Source organism: Hyaena hyaena, unplaced genomic scaffold (genome assembly GCF_003009895.1).
Source record: "Hyaena hyaena isolate Hyena2069 unplaced genomic scaffold, ASM300989v1 scaffold_93, whole genome shotgun sequence".
Taxonomy (NCBI): Eukaryota; Metazoa; Chordata; class Mammalia; order Carnivora; family Hyaenidae; genus Hyaena; species Hyaena hyaena.
Window position 1 is genome coordinate 1214773 of NW_024080724.1, and position 19574 is coordinate 1234346.

Consider the following 19574-nt stretch of genomic DNA (forward strand, 5'->3'; position numbering starts at 1 on the left):
AGGAATCTTTCCCCTTAAATTGGGGGGAAAGGTTCCCTGATCCGTTTTCGTAGTAAACGACCTCAGGCCAAGTCTGCTTTTGTTGCTGGTTTCCTAAGCTTAATTGCAAGCAAAGTTAATTTGAAAGAAAATAAATGTTACAGCTCTGGGGCGAATTCTAACGAGCCTTGGGCAATTAGGGAAGAACGCATCTAATTGCCCACAGCCCGGGGGCGCCTGCACACGACGCTGGGGTGCAGGGCCCAGAGAGGGGCAAACGATTTTTCTACTTTCATGAATAGGAAGAAGAAAAAAATAAAGAGAAAGGCGCCTCCCGATTCTGAGCTCCCAAATGGGGAAACCGAGAGGCCCTCTTCCATGGCTTGGGGATTCTTAGAGTTGGATTGTTCCAAGACGCTGCAGTGAAATGTTCTCAAGATTAGAGTCCCGAGGACTGCAGGGTCTGCCCGCTGGCTCGGCTGCGGTTGACGCCGCAGCGGCGCTCCCTCGCCTGCGCAGCGTCCATTCCAGGCAGGCCGGGTGGCGCGCGAGCGTCTGGTGCGGCCCGAAAGAGGCCGAGAAGGGCTGCACCTCGCCCGTCTCCCAGTCTTCTCCCGGCTCCCGCTGCACACACCCAGTTCCCTCCTAGAGGCATCCTTTCTCCAGGCACAGCCCCTGTCTTTGGACAACATCTCACCTGAGGTTCTATGCGACAAACTGGGGAGAGGGTGCCGAGACGCATGCACTTTCCCACCCCATCCTTCCCGCTCCCGGAGCTTTACCCCCAGGCTCCAGGAGGCCTCGCGATAAGGGGCGCTTTAAAACGTTAAAGCCCTCCTGTGCCCCGCACTTTATAGTTCACAAGCACTTTTCACCTCTCTTGTCCCCTGTAGCCTAAGAAGGGCACTCCGCGGTAGGAGTCACAAATTCCCATTCACAAAAGTGGACACTGGAGGAAAAGGGACTTAAGGTTAATGGCCAACGCACTCGACTTGGTAGTTAAAAAAGAAACCAAAGGTCAACTACCGCACTAACTGGGCATATAGACCGCCCTTTGCCAGCCCAAATACCGCTGCTGGGCCCTTGCTAGCCAAGGACAAAACCCCTGAGTGAAGGTCTCTCAATTTACGGCTGCTACCAGCGAGGCAAGGCATCTTGACTTCTGGGCTGGGAGAGCCAGACTGTCTAGCACGCCCATGGAGAGCCTTTGCATTTCATACCTGCAAGGGTCTATATAGAGATGAGAGAGGCCCAACACCTCGACTTTTGCAAGGATGCAGGGCTGGATCTGGAATCTGGACCCAGACAGCAAGGTCAGTTCTCCAGCGACCTCCTGCCTCCAGATGGTCATTTACCCACCACTGAAATCAGGAAGGACCAGCATCTAGACCTGTAGAGTCCAGTACGGTAGCCATCGGCCACATAGTGCCACTGGCACTTGGCATGTGGCTAGTCCAAATGTACATGGGCTGTGAGTGCAAATGCACTCCAGATTTTGAAGATTTAGTGTGAAAAAGGTTAAATATCTCAACAAACTTTTATATTGATTATATGTTGAAATAATAGTTTGGCTATATTGGGTTAAATACAACATACGAGTTAATCTCAACTGTTTATTAATGTGGCTACTAGAAAAAATTAAATTACACATGTAGTTTCTATTTTGGACAGTACTCATTTAGACAAATACCCGTCTGGACTGAATCACATTCACGTCTTTGTGAACAAGAGAGCACAGTTCCCGAGATTAAAAATAAAAATTACCAATGGTTTTCAGTCTTCTTTCTCACGCACCCCCCCCACCCCTTCGCTAGCAAGTTAACTACTCAGAAAGGTGTTGAGTTTCTCTTGCCAAAACTCACTTGATCAAAGATTTGTATTAACACAGTTCATCTGAACACTCGGGTTTACCTGAGAGCTGCATACCGAGCCTCTGAAGTATTTAACCCTGGAAATTTTGGCTCCAGAATAAGAACTTAACGAGATATCTCTAGAGAAAGGTGGGAAAGTGGTTGGGTTTTCTCTGATTTTGGTCAGCTCGATGCTTAAACTTAAAACAAACAGATATAAAAGAGAGCTAAAAATCCAGTGTCTTTCTAAAGCTTACTCCACGGGCGGACCCAATGAATTTTTCTCTTTCCTTTTTGTATGGCAGAGGCTGCCAGGGATGGAAAAGCCAGCTCGACAACCTGAAAGCTGTCACCAAAGGGCTGCCCTGAGTCCTGTTGTCTCTTTGAATTTTAGTTTGCCAATTTGGTGCAGGGTCACTTACTGAAATGAAAGAGTGGACAATGGACACATGAATTTTTACCTGCCTCACTGGAAAACCCAATTTACGACCTAGCAGTAACAGCTACCGAATGATCAGCACATCATGCTCAAAAGATTTGAGAAATTATAATATAATTGCTTCCTGGAACCAATCCAGAGACTTTAGGTTAGGCGCTTGTCTTGAACTCGGTTCCAGTTCTTGGGAATAGGGTTAGGGCCTGGGTGGCCCGCCCATGCTGCCAGATATGTGTGGCAGCAGCCATGATGATGGGTGCTTAAAGGCCATAAGGGGGTCGGATCCTGCAGCCCTCCTGTATGACAGAGGAAGAGACTGTGTGTGTGGGCGATGGGATTAGGTCACACTCTGGAGCCGAGGCATAGTCTCCAGACTACCAGCCAGGTCTGCAGTTCTCAAAGGCAGGGGAAACCAGCCCCAGGTCAAGCGAAGCAGAAATTTCTCCCGTTTTTGTTTTTGTTTTTTTTAAAGGAGGGGGCTACTTCTTTTGCAAATTCATCTTCCTCACCTTAAGGAAGGCGCTATTGGAGCCTTTGCTGTAGTAAAGTAATCAAAGGCGCGAGAAGCAGAACGGTGTAAAAGGCCGGACTGAATTTCTTGCAAGAGAGGGATGGGTGAAGACATGGTGATTCCCCACGGTTCGGATCCTAGACTCTGGTGTAGGCACTACTCTGCGCCCCCATTATCGCCAAGGACCTCCCCAGTAGAATGTCAGAAAGGCACGTCCTTTGGAGCTTCGCCTTATTGAGGGTCCTTTGTCCCAGTCCGTGGGCCCCCGCCGCCCCCCCCCCTCCTCCCACTTCCAAAGCGAACCGGAGTGTACGCGGTGCACTGGGAGGCTGTGCCTCTCCTGCCCTCTCTGTCCCTTCCACGTGGCTCTCAAATCCTCTCTTCAGTCCTGTTCTCAGGTCTCAGGGAAACTTAGTTCATGTGGACAGCCGAGGTATCTATGAATTTTCGACCGTAAGCTCGGCTCACATGGCGGACACATAGCGATCCACCCCGCCAGGATAGGCAGTCGCATGGCGAGCATGATAGGCGCCTCCACTGCCCGCTCCGAGCTGCCCACCAGGATTGTAGCAAGGCCCCAGCGCTCCAAACTGGCCGGGCGATGTGCGCCCATAGAAGTCCACTGCGGTCTCGACGCCACCACTGCTGCCACCCGCGGGGGGCGAGGCGGGCCCCGCCAGCCGGCCAGCCGCTGCGAAGAGGGCACTGCCTGCCCCTTGCGGGTACGCGCCATCAGGGCCCGCGTAGGCGGCCGCATAGGCGGAGTTGGCGGGTCGGGCCCCCGCGCAGCCTGCAGGCTGGTAGCCGGTGGTGGCTGCGGAGACGCCGGCCGAGGCAAAGGCGCAGGAACCCGCGGGCCCCGACGACGCAGGGCCCAGTTCTGGACTGAGTGGCCGTTCAGGCACCAGGCCGAAGACGCGGCATGGTCCTGGCGACGCAGCCGGGTAGTAGACCGGGGGCGGCGCCGCAAGCGACGGCGGGGCATAGCCTGCGTAGACGGCGCCGGGGTAAGACGGGCGCGCAGCGGGCACTGCGCCCGGGAAGATGGCGGCAGCGGCGGCGGCGGCGGCAGCGGCGGCGGCGGCGGCCGCGTCGTGCATGTAGGCTGGGTAAGTAGAGAGGTCCGAGCGCTTGAAGCGCTTGCGGCGGCGCAGGAAGCTGCCGCTCTCAAACATGTCCTCGGCGTTGGGGTCGAGCGCCCAGTAGTTGCCCTTGCCTGGACGGCCAGCCTCGCGCGGGATCTTGAGGAAGCAGTCGTTGAGCGTCAGGTTGTGGCGGATGCTGTTCTGCCACTTTTTGGGGTTGTCGCGGTAGAAGGGGAAACGCTCCGTGATGAACTTGTAGATGCCGCCTAGCGTGAGGCGGCGCTCCGGCGCGTGCGCAATGGCCATGGCAATGAGCGCAATGTAGCTGTAGGGTGGCTTTCCGCGCTGCAGGGGGCGCTTCCGCCGACGCCCGCCGGTGCCGCGACCCGCGGCCTCCGTTGGGACCCCGGTCGCCGCCTCGCCGCGCTCTTCCTTCACGGCCGCCAGCACCTCCGTCTGAGGCGGCGGCGGCGGCGGCCGGCTCTCGGCGGTCATGGCTCAGCCGTCCCGCGTCCCGGGCGTCCCCGCCGCCCGCTACTGTCGAGGGGCGGGGGCGGGTCTCGGAGGCTGCCGGCCGGGCTGCTGGGCCAAGGGAGCCGGCGCTGGACCCTTCTGCGGAGAGCCCTGGGAGTCCTCGCGGGCTGGCACTCGGAGCACAGCTTCCCCAGCAGGGGTACCCTGGAGTCTTGGCGCCCTGGGCTTCCGGGCTGGCTCGGGAGCGTCCCGCCCACCGACGGCTCTGCTCGTGTTCTGGAGCTCGAGGCCAGGCGCCGGCAGCGCGGTTGGGAGCGGGGCAAGGCCCCCCGTCGCGGGCTGAGGGGCCCTTTGCGCGCTGGTGCCGGGCGGTCAAGGGGTCCCCCGAAACGGTCCTGGGGCTGGGGCGCCTGCAGCTGGTCTGGGCTTCCCGCTGATCTGAGGCTAACCGTCGTCGAGTCGCGCGCCCAGAGGAGGCTGCGGGCCCGAAGGCCTGAAGCGAGGGCTGTTAGTGCAGACTTGGGGCACTCGGTGGGGGCTGCCCAGGCCGCACCTCTGCGGCCCAGCCTGTGGCGGGTAAGGAGGCGAGGTGCAGGCGCGGCGACTGTTCCTCTCCGCGGCGTTGGCCTCCGGCCGCCGAGACCGCAGGCGAGGCGCTCCCTTGCACACACCCGGACGGCTCCTCCCTCCACCGGCTTCTCTCCTTAAAGGCGCCAGGAAGCTTGGGGCGGCGCCCGGTCCCCGCCCGCCCCCCGACTTCCCGCCCCCTGTCCCGGGCGCACCTCTGCAGGTGGGAGCAGCGGAGGAGGCGCGGCGGGAGCCCCACAACGTCAGAGCGGGGAGGGCTCTCGGAGATCGCCCCGGGCCGGCCTCCCTGCGCGCCGACGGGGAGACTGAGGCCGGGAGAGCCCAGGGACTGTCTCCGGAGACCTCGGCTTCGGAACTCAGCGCTTCTGGACTTTACCAGCCTCTGCAGAGGGCTGGGACCCGCAGGTGAAAGGACGGGCTCGCTACGCTTTTTATTGTCCAGAGAGGGTGAGAATTGGCGGAGGGGGCTCTTGGTTCTTGGGGGGCAGGGATTGGGGAAGGGAGAAGACCTTCCAGGTGGCTGGCTCTAAAGGTATTTCAAGGATGATTTTCAAATCGCAGTCAGGGCTGCCTTGCCCCTTGCCGGTCCACTCCCTCATCTTTCAGACGGGGGTTCCTAGGCCTCGTAGGGGAGGTGACTTGCCCTGTGGCCTCACCGCGACTTTGCCGCTTAGCGGAGCCTCGCACCTGCGTCTCTGTTAGGACTGCGCTTTGCAGCCACTTTCTCTCTTTGGACCCCAGGTTCCTCGATTGCACGGAGGGTTTGCACCTCAAGAGATCTTCCGTTACCGATATTTAGGGGAAGGCCACACCCCACCAACCCTCTGTCTTTGGGTGACTCAGGACCTCTCTATATGACGGAAAGTGGCACACAGCGTAAAGAGGACAAGGACTAGGCGTCTGTCCTCTCGAAGTAACCTCCCTCCTCCTCCTGTTCACCCAGGTCAGGGAGGCTCCGAGTGGTTCCCAGGACCCCCGGGGGCAGCCGAGCAGCCCCTTCCCGCAAAAGGGCGCGAGGGCGGCGAGAGGCAGGGGCCGAGGTGAGGGGCCTCCAGGTGGGCACGTCTCCCGGGGGAAAGGGCGGGCAGATGGGACCCGTCTGCTTCGCGGGTGTCCTGTTTCTGAGTTCGTTTCCGGCCATCCCCTAGGGCGGGACCTCCCGCCTCTCCCGAGAGAGACTCCCAGCTGCGGGCGCCTCTTTACCCTGGGTTCGCTTTGTGGTCTGGCGCGGGGACACCTTGGGCCAGTCCTTTCTCCCAAGGGGGGGCCTCAATTTTCTCCTCCGTGCATTTGGGGCAGCAGGGCATATGCGAACCTCGGAAGCCCCTTCTGCCCTTAGGAGTCCGGACTTTGGCGCCGACTCCAGACATTGCAGCGGGGGTGCAGCTTTCCGCGGGGCTGTGGGGGTAGGGCGTGGGGAGCAAGTCTCCAGAGCGCGGGCGGCAGGTCGTCCAGGGGTTTAAGTCGCGTCCTTCGTAGTGGTGAGCTCGCGGTAGGTTCATTCGGCTGAGCACTGAGCAACTACCTTCGGAAGAAAGAGGTAGAGAGCCCAGATCCCCGCTTGGCCGCTCCGGGTTTGTAAACAGAAACACGGTTTGCATGAAGACCCTCCTCAGTGGATGGGTGCTCTAACGACTGGAGAGGGGCTTTTTCACCCGTTCAGCAAAACTGTTTCCTTCTAACAAAGTAACGAAAATGCGAAAATCCAGATTTCACGGTTACATTTTTTTGTAAAAGGGGGGGGGGTTTAAATTTTTATTTTAACTAGATTATATCATAACAATATTTCAGTACTGGATTTTGTGGTTCTAGTTTTAATTTTGGACCACTATCCTAACGCGTTCCCATAAATCAATTAATGTGATTCTCTAATTCTAAGAGTCCATGACCAGAAGTCTAAGTTCTTTGACTGTGATTATATCCCTATGACTTTAAGCTTCTGGTCAAATGTAAAAGCGTAGCCCTCATATTTCGAGATGCTGGGACGAAGATTTTGTGCCTGAAAATATGATGCTACTACTGGAAGCTGCAACTTCCTTCGTCTTTAGATATTTTCACCATTCTAAAGTATATATTACTTAATTTGAATTCCTGTCTAGGAATGCCTGATTAGAAGATTTAGGTCCTATAAATCCACACCTCTGTTCTTTCTTAATTCTAAAATGTTAGTAGTACTGGATCCAAAGAATTGCCAACTGTCAGTACTGGATCCACTATTCTGTAACTCAAGAACTCTAATTCTGATAATTCTTATAATATTTGTGACTATATGCTTTAATGATTGGCCTTATGACTTTATGCGTCTTTTTTTTCACATTCAGCTCCTTAATTTATCTGTCATTCTTAAAGTAAATGGCAAATCTACTTTTCAAAGATGAAAGCCTGCTATTACTGAGGATATCTCCAGTGTTCTCTGCAACTCCAAAACCAGGAATGTTTCACACAATTGCAGCACTTTGCTTTTTAAGGCAATTGCCCTTAATTTATGCATACTCATTTGCCTTTGTTTATGAGCCTTTACTTTTAAACCCCAATGACAGTAGTTAGAAGCCACATGTCTCAGGATTTCTTGATCCTCAAAGTTTTGTGTCCGTGAACCCATTCTTCTAGAATTCGGATTCCTCTTTCTCAGATTTTGCTGCTACAGAATTACACCTGTGCATCAGACCAAACATTAGCATTCTGAGATTAGCATTCCTAAGGTCAAGATTTTCATGCTCAAAGGAGCCTAAAGATTCTATTCCATAGACGTTTTATTTAAACAACATATTTCAAAAATCTGTACTTTGAAGATTCCATAAATCCATGATGCAAAAAAACTGAATTAGGAAAACTATACAAACTGATCCCCCTTGATGCCAGGGCATTTTTTCTCTGGTCAAGTCCGCCCTCTTCTCTGGTGCAGTCTTCCTTAGCATCTGTGGGGGTAGCAGACACCACGGACAACCATTTGGAAGCTTGGAGATTATTTTCCTAGTTTAGCAGGGGTGGGCTGATGCCGATGTGGGCGGCTGCTGGGTGATTTCCATCTCCTTTGCACCTGCTTCCAGCCCTGCGTGTATTCCCCTTTGGAAAACCCCCAAAGGCTATTTTACGTTCAGTTTTTAGGGAGAGGGGAGGAATGCTGGTGGTCTGTAGGAGACCTTGCAGCTCTCCTCCCAGCAACTACTTTCCCGAGTTTTAAAGTGTCCTTGGAAGGTTTGTAAATATGAAGGAGGGGATCCATGGAGTTATGGAAAATTCCTCCGTATCTCTTGACCCAATGCCCTTCATGCAGATGCAAAGGTAACTAGCTCTTCTTCCTAAGGAAATCTTGGAAATACAAGCTGGAAGGAAACTAGGCCCAGATTGCTTAAAGGATTACTTAAAGTCTTGCAGAGGAGGTAGTGAGCTTCAAGGGAAGCTTGCGTCTTGGGCTCCTTACCTCCTGGGTCCTCAGCCTCTCTGTCTTTCCCCAAGCTCTCAGAGCCTCAGTTGCGTTTACTGGCCTGGCCTGAATCACTCTCCTTAGCAAATGACAATGGAAACTTCAGGCCCTGATGCTTGCAAAATCACATCCAAGAATCTTGGGACCTCAGGAATATAGTGACCTCTGTTTGGTTTGCTCTGGGACAATAAGTCAGGGTCTGCTGGCTCTATGGCTTCAGAGAACATCAGAACAAGACGCTGCCACAAAAGGAGTCCGTGTCACACTCATTACTGGCCCAGCAGCCTTGAGCCATCCGCTGCCCTTTTAGACCTCAGTTTCCCCATCTGTGAAGTGGGGCATCCCCTACCTTGTTGTGCCTCTTCCGGAGAATCGAGATGATGGAGTAGTACGCATTGCTGACCCGTGATTGTTTCCTCCGTCTTTTAAATTGTTTTCAGGGTGAAACTTCGATGTGGAAAAAAGACAAGCTGCTGGGGGAAAGTCAAGTCGTTCTCATTCATGAGCGGAGATAAGACACACTCCTTGAAAAAGCAGCGGTTGATGAAATTACAATGTTTTCTGCAGCTTAACCCAGGGTTTTTAGACTTCGAGGCCCCTTGAGCGGCTTCTTTTCACGCATAGCGCGGCTCAGGGACCCCTGGAGCTGGGTCGGGGCAACCGGACTTTGAGCGCTTCTTGTCATGGGTTCACTTAAACTCCGTGAACGCAGAATTATAGTCTCTCTCAGAGACAGAATGGAAGAACTGGGTCTCAGAGAGGGGCGCCTTCTGCTTCCCGCCACCCTGCCTGGCTAGCTCTGCCACCAGCCTCCCGACTCACCCTGACGAAGAGCCTCGAGTCTTTCTTTGCTCCCAATCCCTGCTCCACAACCGTTTTCCAACCCTACCCACCAGTTCCCGAAGCGGGGAGCTTAGGAGCCGACTCGGACATCCAGGAGCTCAGCCGCGGCGGCGAATTGGGCACGCCGGCTCCGAGGGCGCGCGGACTTGGCCCACCTCGCACGGCAAGTCTGGGACAAAGCCCAGCCTGAGCTCGGCCTCGACCTTGCCCGCGCCGCACTCTTGCTCTGCGCTCAGCGAGCGTTCCCTGCCAGGGCCGAGGCACTCCGGCGAGATCCTCGTCGGCTCAGAGAGAGCCGGCCACCGGGCGGAGGAGAGCTCGGCGGTGGCGGTGGCCTCTCCTGGGAAAGGCGAGGACCTAGTCTGAGATGGCGATGAGGGCAAGAACCTGGGTCTTCTCAGCCTGGCAGGCGGGCGCACGTCGCTTAGATTTTGGCACCGTGGGCGCAGGAGCAGCCCTCTGGGATCGTCAGGCGGCCGGGTTTCATAGTTTTTCCGCGCTCTATGCACGGGCTTTGAGACTTGGAGGAGCCCGCAATTGGCACGGGAAATTATGGATGTTTATGTCGGGAGACAGAGTCCCTGGTTTGTAAGACAATCTCAAGCGGCTGTTGATCGCTTCCCTTTCTCCCTCAAGGGGGAAATGCACTAGGCAGCGTTCTACTTCAACCACCTGAGGCATACAGGAAGAGACCGTGACCTGTTCCGCCTCTTCAGGCCAGGCTTGGGCTAGAACCGAGGCCTCTGACTGGGATCCTTGAGGTCCCCTGCCGCCTGGCACGGAGCTCATCAGGATGGCCTGCCAGCAGCTGGGTCCAGGTTCCTGGGGTGGGGGGTGGGGTGGGACTGGGGTGGTTAGAGCTTGGCAGGGTGCCTCAGGCAGGTCCCCCCTGTGAACCCAATACCGCTGGCTGGCTGGTTGCTCAGGACCATGGTCTGGGGAACTGGAAGACAGTGTACCCCGGAAACACGTGCAGGTGGTCCAACTCTCCTCTGGCCCCTTTCCTTAGGGCATTTTTGGGCCTCTGTATATCTCCAGGCCTGGGGGTGTGTCTCTCTGGTGTCACCATCTGTCTTTCTACCTCTGTATGAGTAGGACTGCACCCGTCCTCACCTTCCAGCCCACTGGTGGGAAGTAAAGGGGCCTGCACGCTCCGGCCAGGGCCAGGCTGCCCACGCCAGTCTCTTCCCTCCCAGGGGATGGTGTGGACAGTGGCAAAGAGGGATGGAGGGATGTCCAGCCAGGAGGATGCTGCAGCTGGTGGGAGTCCTGATACTTGGCCTTTCTGCCCAAATGCCTCTCAGAGTCCCCCGCTACAACCCCTACCCCTGCTGAGCCTGCCGAAGGTGAAGGAACACGGTAATCTGGCTCCACCCTTCCAGACAAGTCTAAGGCTCCAAATAGTCCTCAGCAGGGCACTCCCACTGACTGTCTCTGCAGAAACCAGGCCACTTGGCTGCTTAAAGATCCTCAGTGGCTCCCCTTCATCCAAGGCCAGATCACATGCCCCTTCCCTGGCCTGGCTACACAATGGAGCCCCTTTCTGCTCCTTCTCTTTCTCTTGGTCTTCACTGCCTCCAACTTCCGGGAGGACTTCCAGCAAGCTTTCTCCAGTCCCCTTGTACAAGTTCATGCCCTCAGCCTGGAAAAGCTGCCCCCCCAACCCCCCACCTCAGCTTAAATGTCTCCTCTTCTGGGAAGTCCTCCTTTTTCTGCCTGAGTAAGTCAAACACTCCCTCTTTGAACCTGCCCTAGCATGTTTGGATTTGGGCATTTGTCACATGTTTGGTGGTTTAATGATTTGGTTAATGTGACTGTCTCTGTTCTTCTCTGGGAGCTCCTTAGTGGCAGGAACTGGGACTTTGTGCAACTGGGCACCTGGGTCACCAGCCCAGGGCCTGGCACAAGGCACAATGTGGCTCTGCTGTGAGAACCAGTTACTTAGAGTCACTCACTCCTGGGTCAGTTCCTATTTCTAGCTGTGTGGCCTTTGGCCACTTAGCCACTCTCAGTCTCAACTTTTTGATCTATAAAATGGGGATGATACTAATGTCATGAAAAAATTGTGAAGGTTACTGATATCACAGTACTCTTTTATGTGCACACACTGTTTTAAAACTCTTTACATACTTAAATACATGAATGTATCAGGACATCTGTAGCTCTCAGGCTTGTCGCTAACTGGGCCTTGGGGGTACATCCAGGAGAGCAGGCAGAGCACTGGATCTGAAAGGCATGATTAGCTATGCCATCTAGCCTGGTGTGTGGCTACAGAAAGAGGGGTGTCGCAGGTGATATGCAGGAAATGAGGGAAGGGCCTTGGGTTTGCCTGCAATCTGGGTTTCTGCCCAGGCAGATCTGGCCCAGCCTTTTGGCAGGAGGGTTGGGGAAGGCTTCAGCATTGAGCTGGGTATATTCAGAGGCATGTTCTTTAAGTCCCGGAGCTGTCCATGTGCTCCACCCATAGGGTAGAATTCCAGGGGCTGCGGGGCCAGTTAGGGGATCCGGGCTTGCCCTCCTGATGTATGTTTGGACATACTCCAAGAGTAGGGAGGAGGTGAGAGACTGCTGCTGGGGTTCCTCTAGGGGCTCTTACCTTCCGCGGGGGGTGTATGTGGCTTTCCAGCTTTCCTGAGCTCTAGCCAGGAGTTTTTCATGTTCTAACTTTCTCATAGACGCCTACTATTTCCTATCTGTGGTTTGTGGAGCTGCTTCTGACTGTGAGGGCAGTTTTCTGGCCAGCGATGATTGGGACTAGCTTTCCCCCAATGAATAAGATGGTCCAAACTCAGATAAGCAGCTCTATCTCTTTTTCTAGGTTCACTTTGCTGACCACCCCCTAGTGGGATCTGGGTTTCTGTCATTGATGATATTGAAATAAAACAGACCGACAGCAATGGAAAATTTTCTCCAAGAAGGAAAGAGTGTGTCCTTTCCATCACACCCTAGTTCTGTTAAGCATTTTGTCCGTGATTTAGAAGACGTAGACAGCAAGCTGATTGAGCTTGTGGCTGACCACACTGAGGTGCTGATGCGGGTAGCTGATAGATGCAAGACTCAGAATAATCACCAGGTTGGGAGACTGAGCCAAAACCAACAAAGGAAATATTTTAAAAACTGGTATGAAAACATTGTAACATTACAGGAGACAAAACAGGAAGAAAAACGTCACTCACATGCCAATTACCTATCATTCACCTACTAGGTTTCCCTATGGTCTGTTGTTTTTCTCCTTTGTGTTCTTACACATGTATGTATGTTTGCATAGGTGTAATCATTGTGTATGTACAATTCTGTAGTCTTTGTACACAATGCATTTGCATTATTTTGTAAACATAACTACATGTTGCCCCTTACTTTCCATTTTTCATCTATAATTGTGAGTATAATGGTCTAGTGTTGATTTAACCCTGTCACACTAGCTGGGCAATTAGGTAATTCCCAATATCTTTGATATAGGTGATCCTACTATTAAGGTGTTTGTATAAGGAGCTTTTTATTTCTTTTGAAATATCCTTTAAAATAAATTCCTAAGAGTGAGATTTATGGGGCCAGGAGTGTTTTTATGGCTCTTAATATAGTACTACCAAATTGTCTCCAAGTCTCCCGACTTACCATATCAAGATAATCAAGGGGCACCTGGGTGGCTCAGTCGTTTAAGCATCTGAATTTGGCTCAAGTCATGATCTCGTGGCCTATGGATTCTAGCCTTGCATTGGGCTCTGTGCTGACAGCTCAGAGCCTGGAGCCTGCTCTAAGTTCTGTGTGTGTGTGTGTCTCTCTCTACCTCTCCCCTACTTGCGCTTTGTCTCTCCCTTTCTCTAAAAAATAAACGTTAAAAAAAATTTTTTTAAAGGTAAGATAATGAACATATCCATCACCCCTAAAATTTCCTTGTACCATTGTGGTTGATTTATCTGACCCACCCTGCCACTGTCCACAGGCAATCACTGATCTCCTTAAGTCACTATAGACTATTTTGCATTTTATAGAATTTATATAAATGGAATAATACACCATATTCTTTTTGTCTGGCTGCTTTCACTCACCATATTTATTTTGAGTCTCATCCATGTTGTGATATCAATAGTCAATTTCCTTAAATTTTTTTTTTTTTTTGCTAACTAGTATTCTATTATAGGGATATACCACAATTTGTTTATCTTTTTCACTTGTTGATGGACATTTGGATTGTTTCCATTTTTGGCTATTACAAACAAAGTTGCTATGAATATTTGTGTAGAAGTTTTTGTGTGGACACATGTTTTTATTTCTCTTGGGTAAATACCTAAGAGAGGAATGGCGAGGTCAGATGGTAGATGTATGTTGAGGTTTTTAAGAAATTGCTACACTTTTTTCACAAAGTGGCTGTATTTCATTCATTTCTACTAGCCGTATATGAGAGAATTCTAGTTGCTCTATCTCCTTACCAACATTTGATATGTTCAGTCTTTTAAAATTTTACCCTTTTTAGTGAATATGTACTGTTATCTCACTGTAGCTTTAATTTGTGTTTCCCTCATGACTAATAATATATTTATTATTTATTGCTGTGTAACAAATTAACCCCAAATCATCGGCTTAAAACAGCAAACATTTTCTCACAGTTTCTATGGGTCGGGAATCTGGGTGTGGCTTAGCTGGGTGTGCCTAGCAGAACTGACCCATCTGAGGTTGAAATTGCTTTGGGGTAACGCTGGTTACAGGAAGACTGGAGAGGAGAAGTAAACGGACAAAGGGCTGGAAAAGTGGACAGAAGAAAAACAAATGAACAGATTGGAAAGAATTATCATTCAGAAAGAAGTAGTGGTTCTGAGCCAACTGTCAGGCTGTAGTTCTGGTTTGTTCCTGATGATTCTGGGAAATGGAACATTTGTTGAGCAGGGTACCTGTATCAGGCTTTGGATAGGATCTATAAGTTAGTTCATTTAATCAGTACTCAGAACAGTCCCATTTTACAGATTAAAAAAATTTTTTTAATGTTTTTTATTTATTTCTGAGAGAGACACAGCGTGAGCAGGGGAGGGTCAGAGAGAGAGAGGGAGACATAGAATCTGAAGCAGGCTCCAGGCTCTGAGTTAGCCGTCAGCACAGAGCCGGATGTGAGGCTCGAACCCACGAACCAGGAGATCATGACCTGACCCGAAGTCGGACACTTAACTGACTGAGCCACCCAGGCGCCCCCCATTTTACAGATTTAGAAATCAAGATCTAAGAAGTCAAATATAACTTGGCCAAGACCATATACCTGAGACTGATTTAAGCTCTGTTTCTTGCCAGATGCTCAGGTCTTTTATCACAGTACCTGTATATTCGTGTATTATTCCACTTCTGCCACTGCCTCTCAGTATCCTTTGCCCCCGGGGCCAGGGAGATTTCTCTGAGCAAGTTCTAGTGGTCACTAGGAAGTGCAACTCCTCCATCACTCAGGTCTTTAACTGTGGTAGCCTGCGTTCTCTTTGGAGCTTGAGCTGTGTTGCCAAACCTCCCACCTTCCCCACACCTGATAGGCTTCAGTGGCCTCTGTAAGGTCAACCTCTCTATGTAAGAGGACTGTAGGTCTTTGCTCTGGCTGCCTCCATGAATGACATTTGCCCCATAATGAAAGTCACTGGTGGCCTGGCCCAAGATGTCTTCTGTCCTGTGAGAAACCCCTGTTATATGGGTATGACACCCATAGACACAATAAATCTTGGATGTGAAACCACTTCAAGTTTTAGCTTCAAGTAGTGAGCGGGTTTGAGAAGGTGAAATTTCCTCTCCAGCCTTAGGTTCTTCAGCTATCACATCAAGGAGGAAGATTTGGTTGGCAAGATTAGTACCCCATGAAAAAGAAGACTGCAAAGTCTGCTCCAGTCTCTAAGAGCACTAGACATTGTCTTTTGATGAAAACATTCATAGATCTTCATTAAAGTTGTGTCACAAATAAAATGCAAATTCATATACAGATGATACTGAAGTTTTGGTCATTTTTCGGACATGAAACATTTCTCAGTGCTTATAAAAAAGTATATCTACCTTACATGTATGTGTGCATGTTTTGAGAACTGTGGAATTTATACTTGTCAAGAAAATAATTTGTCAAAATGATTGAGAAACACTAAGAGATTATCATCTCTCTAGCCTGATGGAGTAATATTAAACATATTTAAAAACTAGGATGTTATTCAATGAGTATAAAGTTACAGTTATACAAGATGAGTAAGTTAGGAAGATCTGCTGTGGGACATAGTGCCACAATATGTCCTAGAGTTAACAATACAGTGTTGTGCACTTAAAAACTTGTTAAGAGGGTACATTTCATGTTAAATGTTCTTACCACACACACAGGTACAATGATTCTTTTGGAGGAGATAGATATGTATGTTATTTGGGGTGATAGCATTGCCAGTGTATCCATATATCCAAACTCATCAAAATGAGTGCATTAACTATGCTTTTTTTGTGTACCTATTATACTTCAATAAAGCTGTTAAAAAAACAAGCCAACAAGACAGGGGTATTGACCAATCAGAATACATGCACTGGAACATGGGCCAATCAGAATGAAGGACTGCACTATAGCATCCCTCCCCAAGGTTTCAGGCTGTAACCCTATAGTTGTAGCATCTTTGTGTTTCCAGAGAATCCCAGGGGAGGTTCCAAGACAACCAAGACATGCTGGGAGCAAGGGTGGTGTGGGGGTGGGAGTTTGGGCAGTCACTGCTTAGCTATGGCACATCTCAGTATTTCAGTATCTCAATGTTCAGAGATTGCATGTGGCTCATCCTTCTGGCTGCTGTACCAGGATGCCATGCGATGCCTGGGCACGGGCTTGGACTCCTGCATTCCTGTACAGCTGACTTTCCATGGCTACAGCCCACCTGGTATCAGGGCACTGCACCAGCCTACCCCAAATTTGACTTTAAAATGCTGGGCAGTTTTCCACCCAGGTGGTAAACTCGTGACCCTCCGAATCTGGTTTTGGTGGAATGAGTTCATCTCCTCTTGACTAAATGTGTGCAAGTGAGCTGTGTAAAGGAAAGGAGGCAGGATTTGGGGTCGGGAGTTGGTTCTGGGTTCACATGTCAACTCTGCTGCTTTTTTTTCCGTATCCCTTCCGGGGATGAGGTCCTCCTGGATTTCATTCCTGTGACCTCAGTTTTGTAGTCAATTAATGGGATGGTGACCTCTGTCCTGTCCCCCTCATAGGGTTGTGTTGAGGTTTAAATGACAGGAAGGAGGGGAAGTGCTCTGCAAACTGTAGAGCACTGTGCACACATCAACAAGTCTCTGTTCCATAGATTAGAAGATCTGGCTGTTGAGAATGTTGCTTGTCTGCTTCTGTTTGAATTGGGGGTTACGGATCTGAATGTTCCCTGACTATTCTCAAATGTGATCATAATATAGCTCCAGCTTTTTATGAGGAAGGGGACGGTGGGCTGCAGAAAGTGTGATCTTTCTTTTCCCTTAACTCTGCAATATCAGAGCTGACATGGGCTGCTAGAGAGTACCAATTCATCCCCTCCATTTTATAAATGTGGCTGCTGAGGTCCAGAGAGGGCCAGTGAGTGGCCCAAGGCCACACAGTGTGTTCGTGGTGGAGCCAGAACCAGGTCTGATGCCCTTCATCACAACACATGATGTGTTTTGTGGCAAACCACTCATTCACATTTTCGTTCATTCAACAGCATTATTGCGTCCCTACTCAATGCTGGGCTCTGTGCTGACAGTTTTTGAGGTAGACAAGTCAGGTGCAATCCTCTCTAGTTGCTCATGACACTGGGCAGAGAATGCTCTTTCAGAGTCCTAAGAGGGGACCAGATAAAGTGTTATCCCTGTAGGTCAGGCAACCCCTCCTGGGGATGGGGGTCGTTTTTGAGAAGAGTCGGAAAGTGTGCTGATGAAGCTGGTGATGCCACCCTAACACCAGTGAATAACCAGCCATCCTCACCTAGCTGTCTTGTTCGGGTTTCCCCAGCTGTTCACACTGCAGATGCAGGCGTTGAGTCCCCAGGAAGGAAAGGGATATGACCAGAGTCACAGAACTGGAAAGTGCCAGTGCCACTTTGAAAACAGAGTGTGATTCCAGGGCCTGGTGGATCTTGTGAAGTGGCTCAGTTTAGGTAGAAAGGGTACAGGTTTGGGCGCTGAAGAGACCTGGGCTCCAATCCCTGCTCTGCCACTTCCCAGCTGTGTGAGTTTGGCCACATTACTATTCTGAAGACTGTTTTCTCATGTGCAAAATAGAGATCACAGGGTACTTACCTTACAGGGCTCCTGTGGAGGGGAAACCAGTGCCTGGGAGCCGAGTTCCTGCTAGTGCCCTGCATGCAGTGAGCACCTGATATGTGTTTCTTTGCTGTCCTACCTGAAGGGGCCAAGTACTCCTGGCCTGACTCTCTGCATCTGAGTCCTGTGCTCCCCTGAGGAAGGCCTGGAAGATGTTCCTCAGCTGAACAATAATAAGGGTCGTGGCAAAGGTGAGGTTTGCTGAAGGCTCAGGCTTGAAAGTTGGGCCCTCTCCCCCAAAGTGCTCTTTTGGGCTCTCTGTCTCTCCCTGTCTCTGCCTGTCTGTCTCTGTCTCTCTCTCATGGGTAGGGCCTACTCAAAGCTCCCTTAGGCCCAGTTTGGATGCCCGGAGTTGCTGCCATGCCTGAGTGCACGGGCTGTCAGTTTTGCCTTGTTCCTGCTGCATTCCGGCTTCGTATGTCAGCACCTCATGAAAATCTTCCAGGTCCCGGCTTTGAATAGCCCCTTGGCTGCCTGGGAGTGAAGAGGCTGCCTCTGTTTTGCCTGTCAAATCATCTGCTTTGTCTGTCTATGGGCAAGTAAGCTGGGTCCTCTTACATAATACCGACCGGGCCATCACTGTCAGGGCTGATTTTGTCCTTCTCAGGCTGAACAAACAGCCATTCAGACCCACCAGCAGAGGCCATGCGTGGCAGGAGCTATTCTTCTGATGCAGTTTGATGACAGGCTCTGAGCAGATGCGGAGTGCCCCAGTGGGGAAGGAGCTGGGCTCTGACTTGCCTCTCCCAGCCACTGCAAGTCTTCCTTTCCTCGCTGAGTCAAACCTTCCAAAGGACTTCTGCTCTTTGCACTCACGGGGTATGCAATTCAGGGAGTGGGTAAAATGAAACAAGAGCGAGACCCTGATATACAAAGAAAATATACGGAGAACCTGATAACCTGCCAGATTTCTTCTTTTGCCTTAACTTCTAGGGGCCGTGGAACAAATTTAGTACTGGAGGCAATAATTACCTCATCCCAACTACCCAGTAACATCTTATTTGTTTGTTTGTTTGTTTACTATTTGAGAGAGAGCGAGCCAGTGTGAGTGGGGGAAGGAGAGAGAGGAGGAGAGAGAGAGAGAGAGAGAGAGAGAGAGAGAGAATCTCAAGGAGGCTCTGCCCTGTCAGCACAGAGCTCCATCTCAAGAACCATGAGATCGTGACCTGAGCCGAAATCAAGAGTCGGACACTTTCCCAACTGAGCCACCCAGGTGCCACCTTCTCCATAACATCTTTAATCAATCTTTCTTTAATGTATTTTTTTATGCTGGTAAAACACACATAAAATTTACCATTAGTGACATTCACAGTGCTGTGCAGCCATTGCCCCTCTCTATCTCCAGAACTTTTTCATCACCCCAGAAGGAAACTGTTGACACATTAAGCAGTCATTCTCCATCCATTGACTTCTGAGACAGCACAGGTATCCTTGTGAAGTGTAGGGTGTATGGTCTGTAAACAAAAATAATAAAAGAGAGGAGACAAGTCATAAATTTCATTGCAGCTAGACAGATTCACTTTTTTATTTTTCCACATTCATTTTTGTTTCCTTCTCTTTGTTCAGTTGGGGATTGAATTATGACTCATTTCTGATTTGGCTGTGTCATCCCAAATTCCTTTCTTTCTTCTCCCTGCCTTTCCCTCCTTCCTTCTTCCCTTCAGATCTACTGTCTATCTAACCTACCAACCCTTTCTCTCTCTTAAAAAACTATTATTAGTCTGTCTATCTATCTCATTTATATATCCATGTATCTTATCTAATATCTATCTATCTATCTATCTATCTATCTATCTATCTATCTATCCATCCATCCATCTACGTCTCGCTTTGTAAACCTAGATCTTTGGCTCCCAGCCCTGCACATTAGAATCATCTGGTACAGTTTTAAAATCTACTGATGCTTGGGTCCCATCTCAGGCCAGTTGAAATGGAAACTTAAAAAAATTTTTTTTAATGTTTTATTTATTTCTGAGAGAGAGAGAGAGAGACAGACAGACAGACAGCGTGAGAAGGGGAGGGTTAGAGAGAGAGGGAGACACAGAATCTGAAACAAGCTCCAGGCTCTGAGCTAGCTGTCAGCACAGAGCCTGACGCAGGGCTCGAGCCC

The 19574-nt window shown here is 50.5% G+C and overlaps 1 protein-coding gene and 1 long non-coding RNA gene across 2 annotated transcripts; one reads left to right on the forward strand and one right to left on the reverse strand.

Moving 5' to 3' along the window:
• Positions 1 to 3133: 3133 nt before the first annotated feature.
• FOXE1 (forkhead box E1) lies at positions 3134 to 4356 on the reverse strand. Its single transcript, XM_039234749.1, has one exon. The coding sequence runs from the start codon at positions 4354 to 4356 to the stop codon at positions 3241 to 3243; it is 1116 nt and encodes a 371-aa protein (XP_039090680.1). The 3' UTR covers positions 3134 to 3240.
• Positions 4357 to 5124: 768 nt separating this feature from the next.
• LOC120233489 lies at positions 5125 to 15142 on the forward strand. Its single transcript, XR_005528839.1, has 2 exons — positions 5125 to 5370; positions 14959 to 15142. It is a non-coding gene; the product is annotated as an uncharacterized LOC120233489 (long non-coding RNA).
• Positions 15143 to 19574: the final 4432 nt, after the last annotated feature.

Excerpts from the sequence above, each read along its gene's own strand:
- FOXE1 (XM_039234749.1), bottom strand. The coding sequence starts at position 4,356 with ATGACCGCCGAGAGCCGGCCGCCGCCGCCGCCGCCTCAGACGGAGGTG.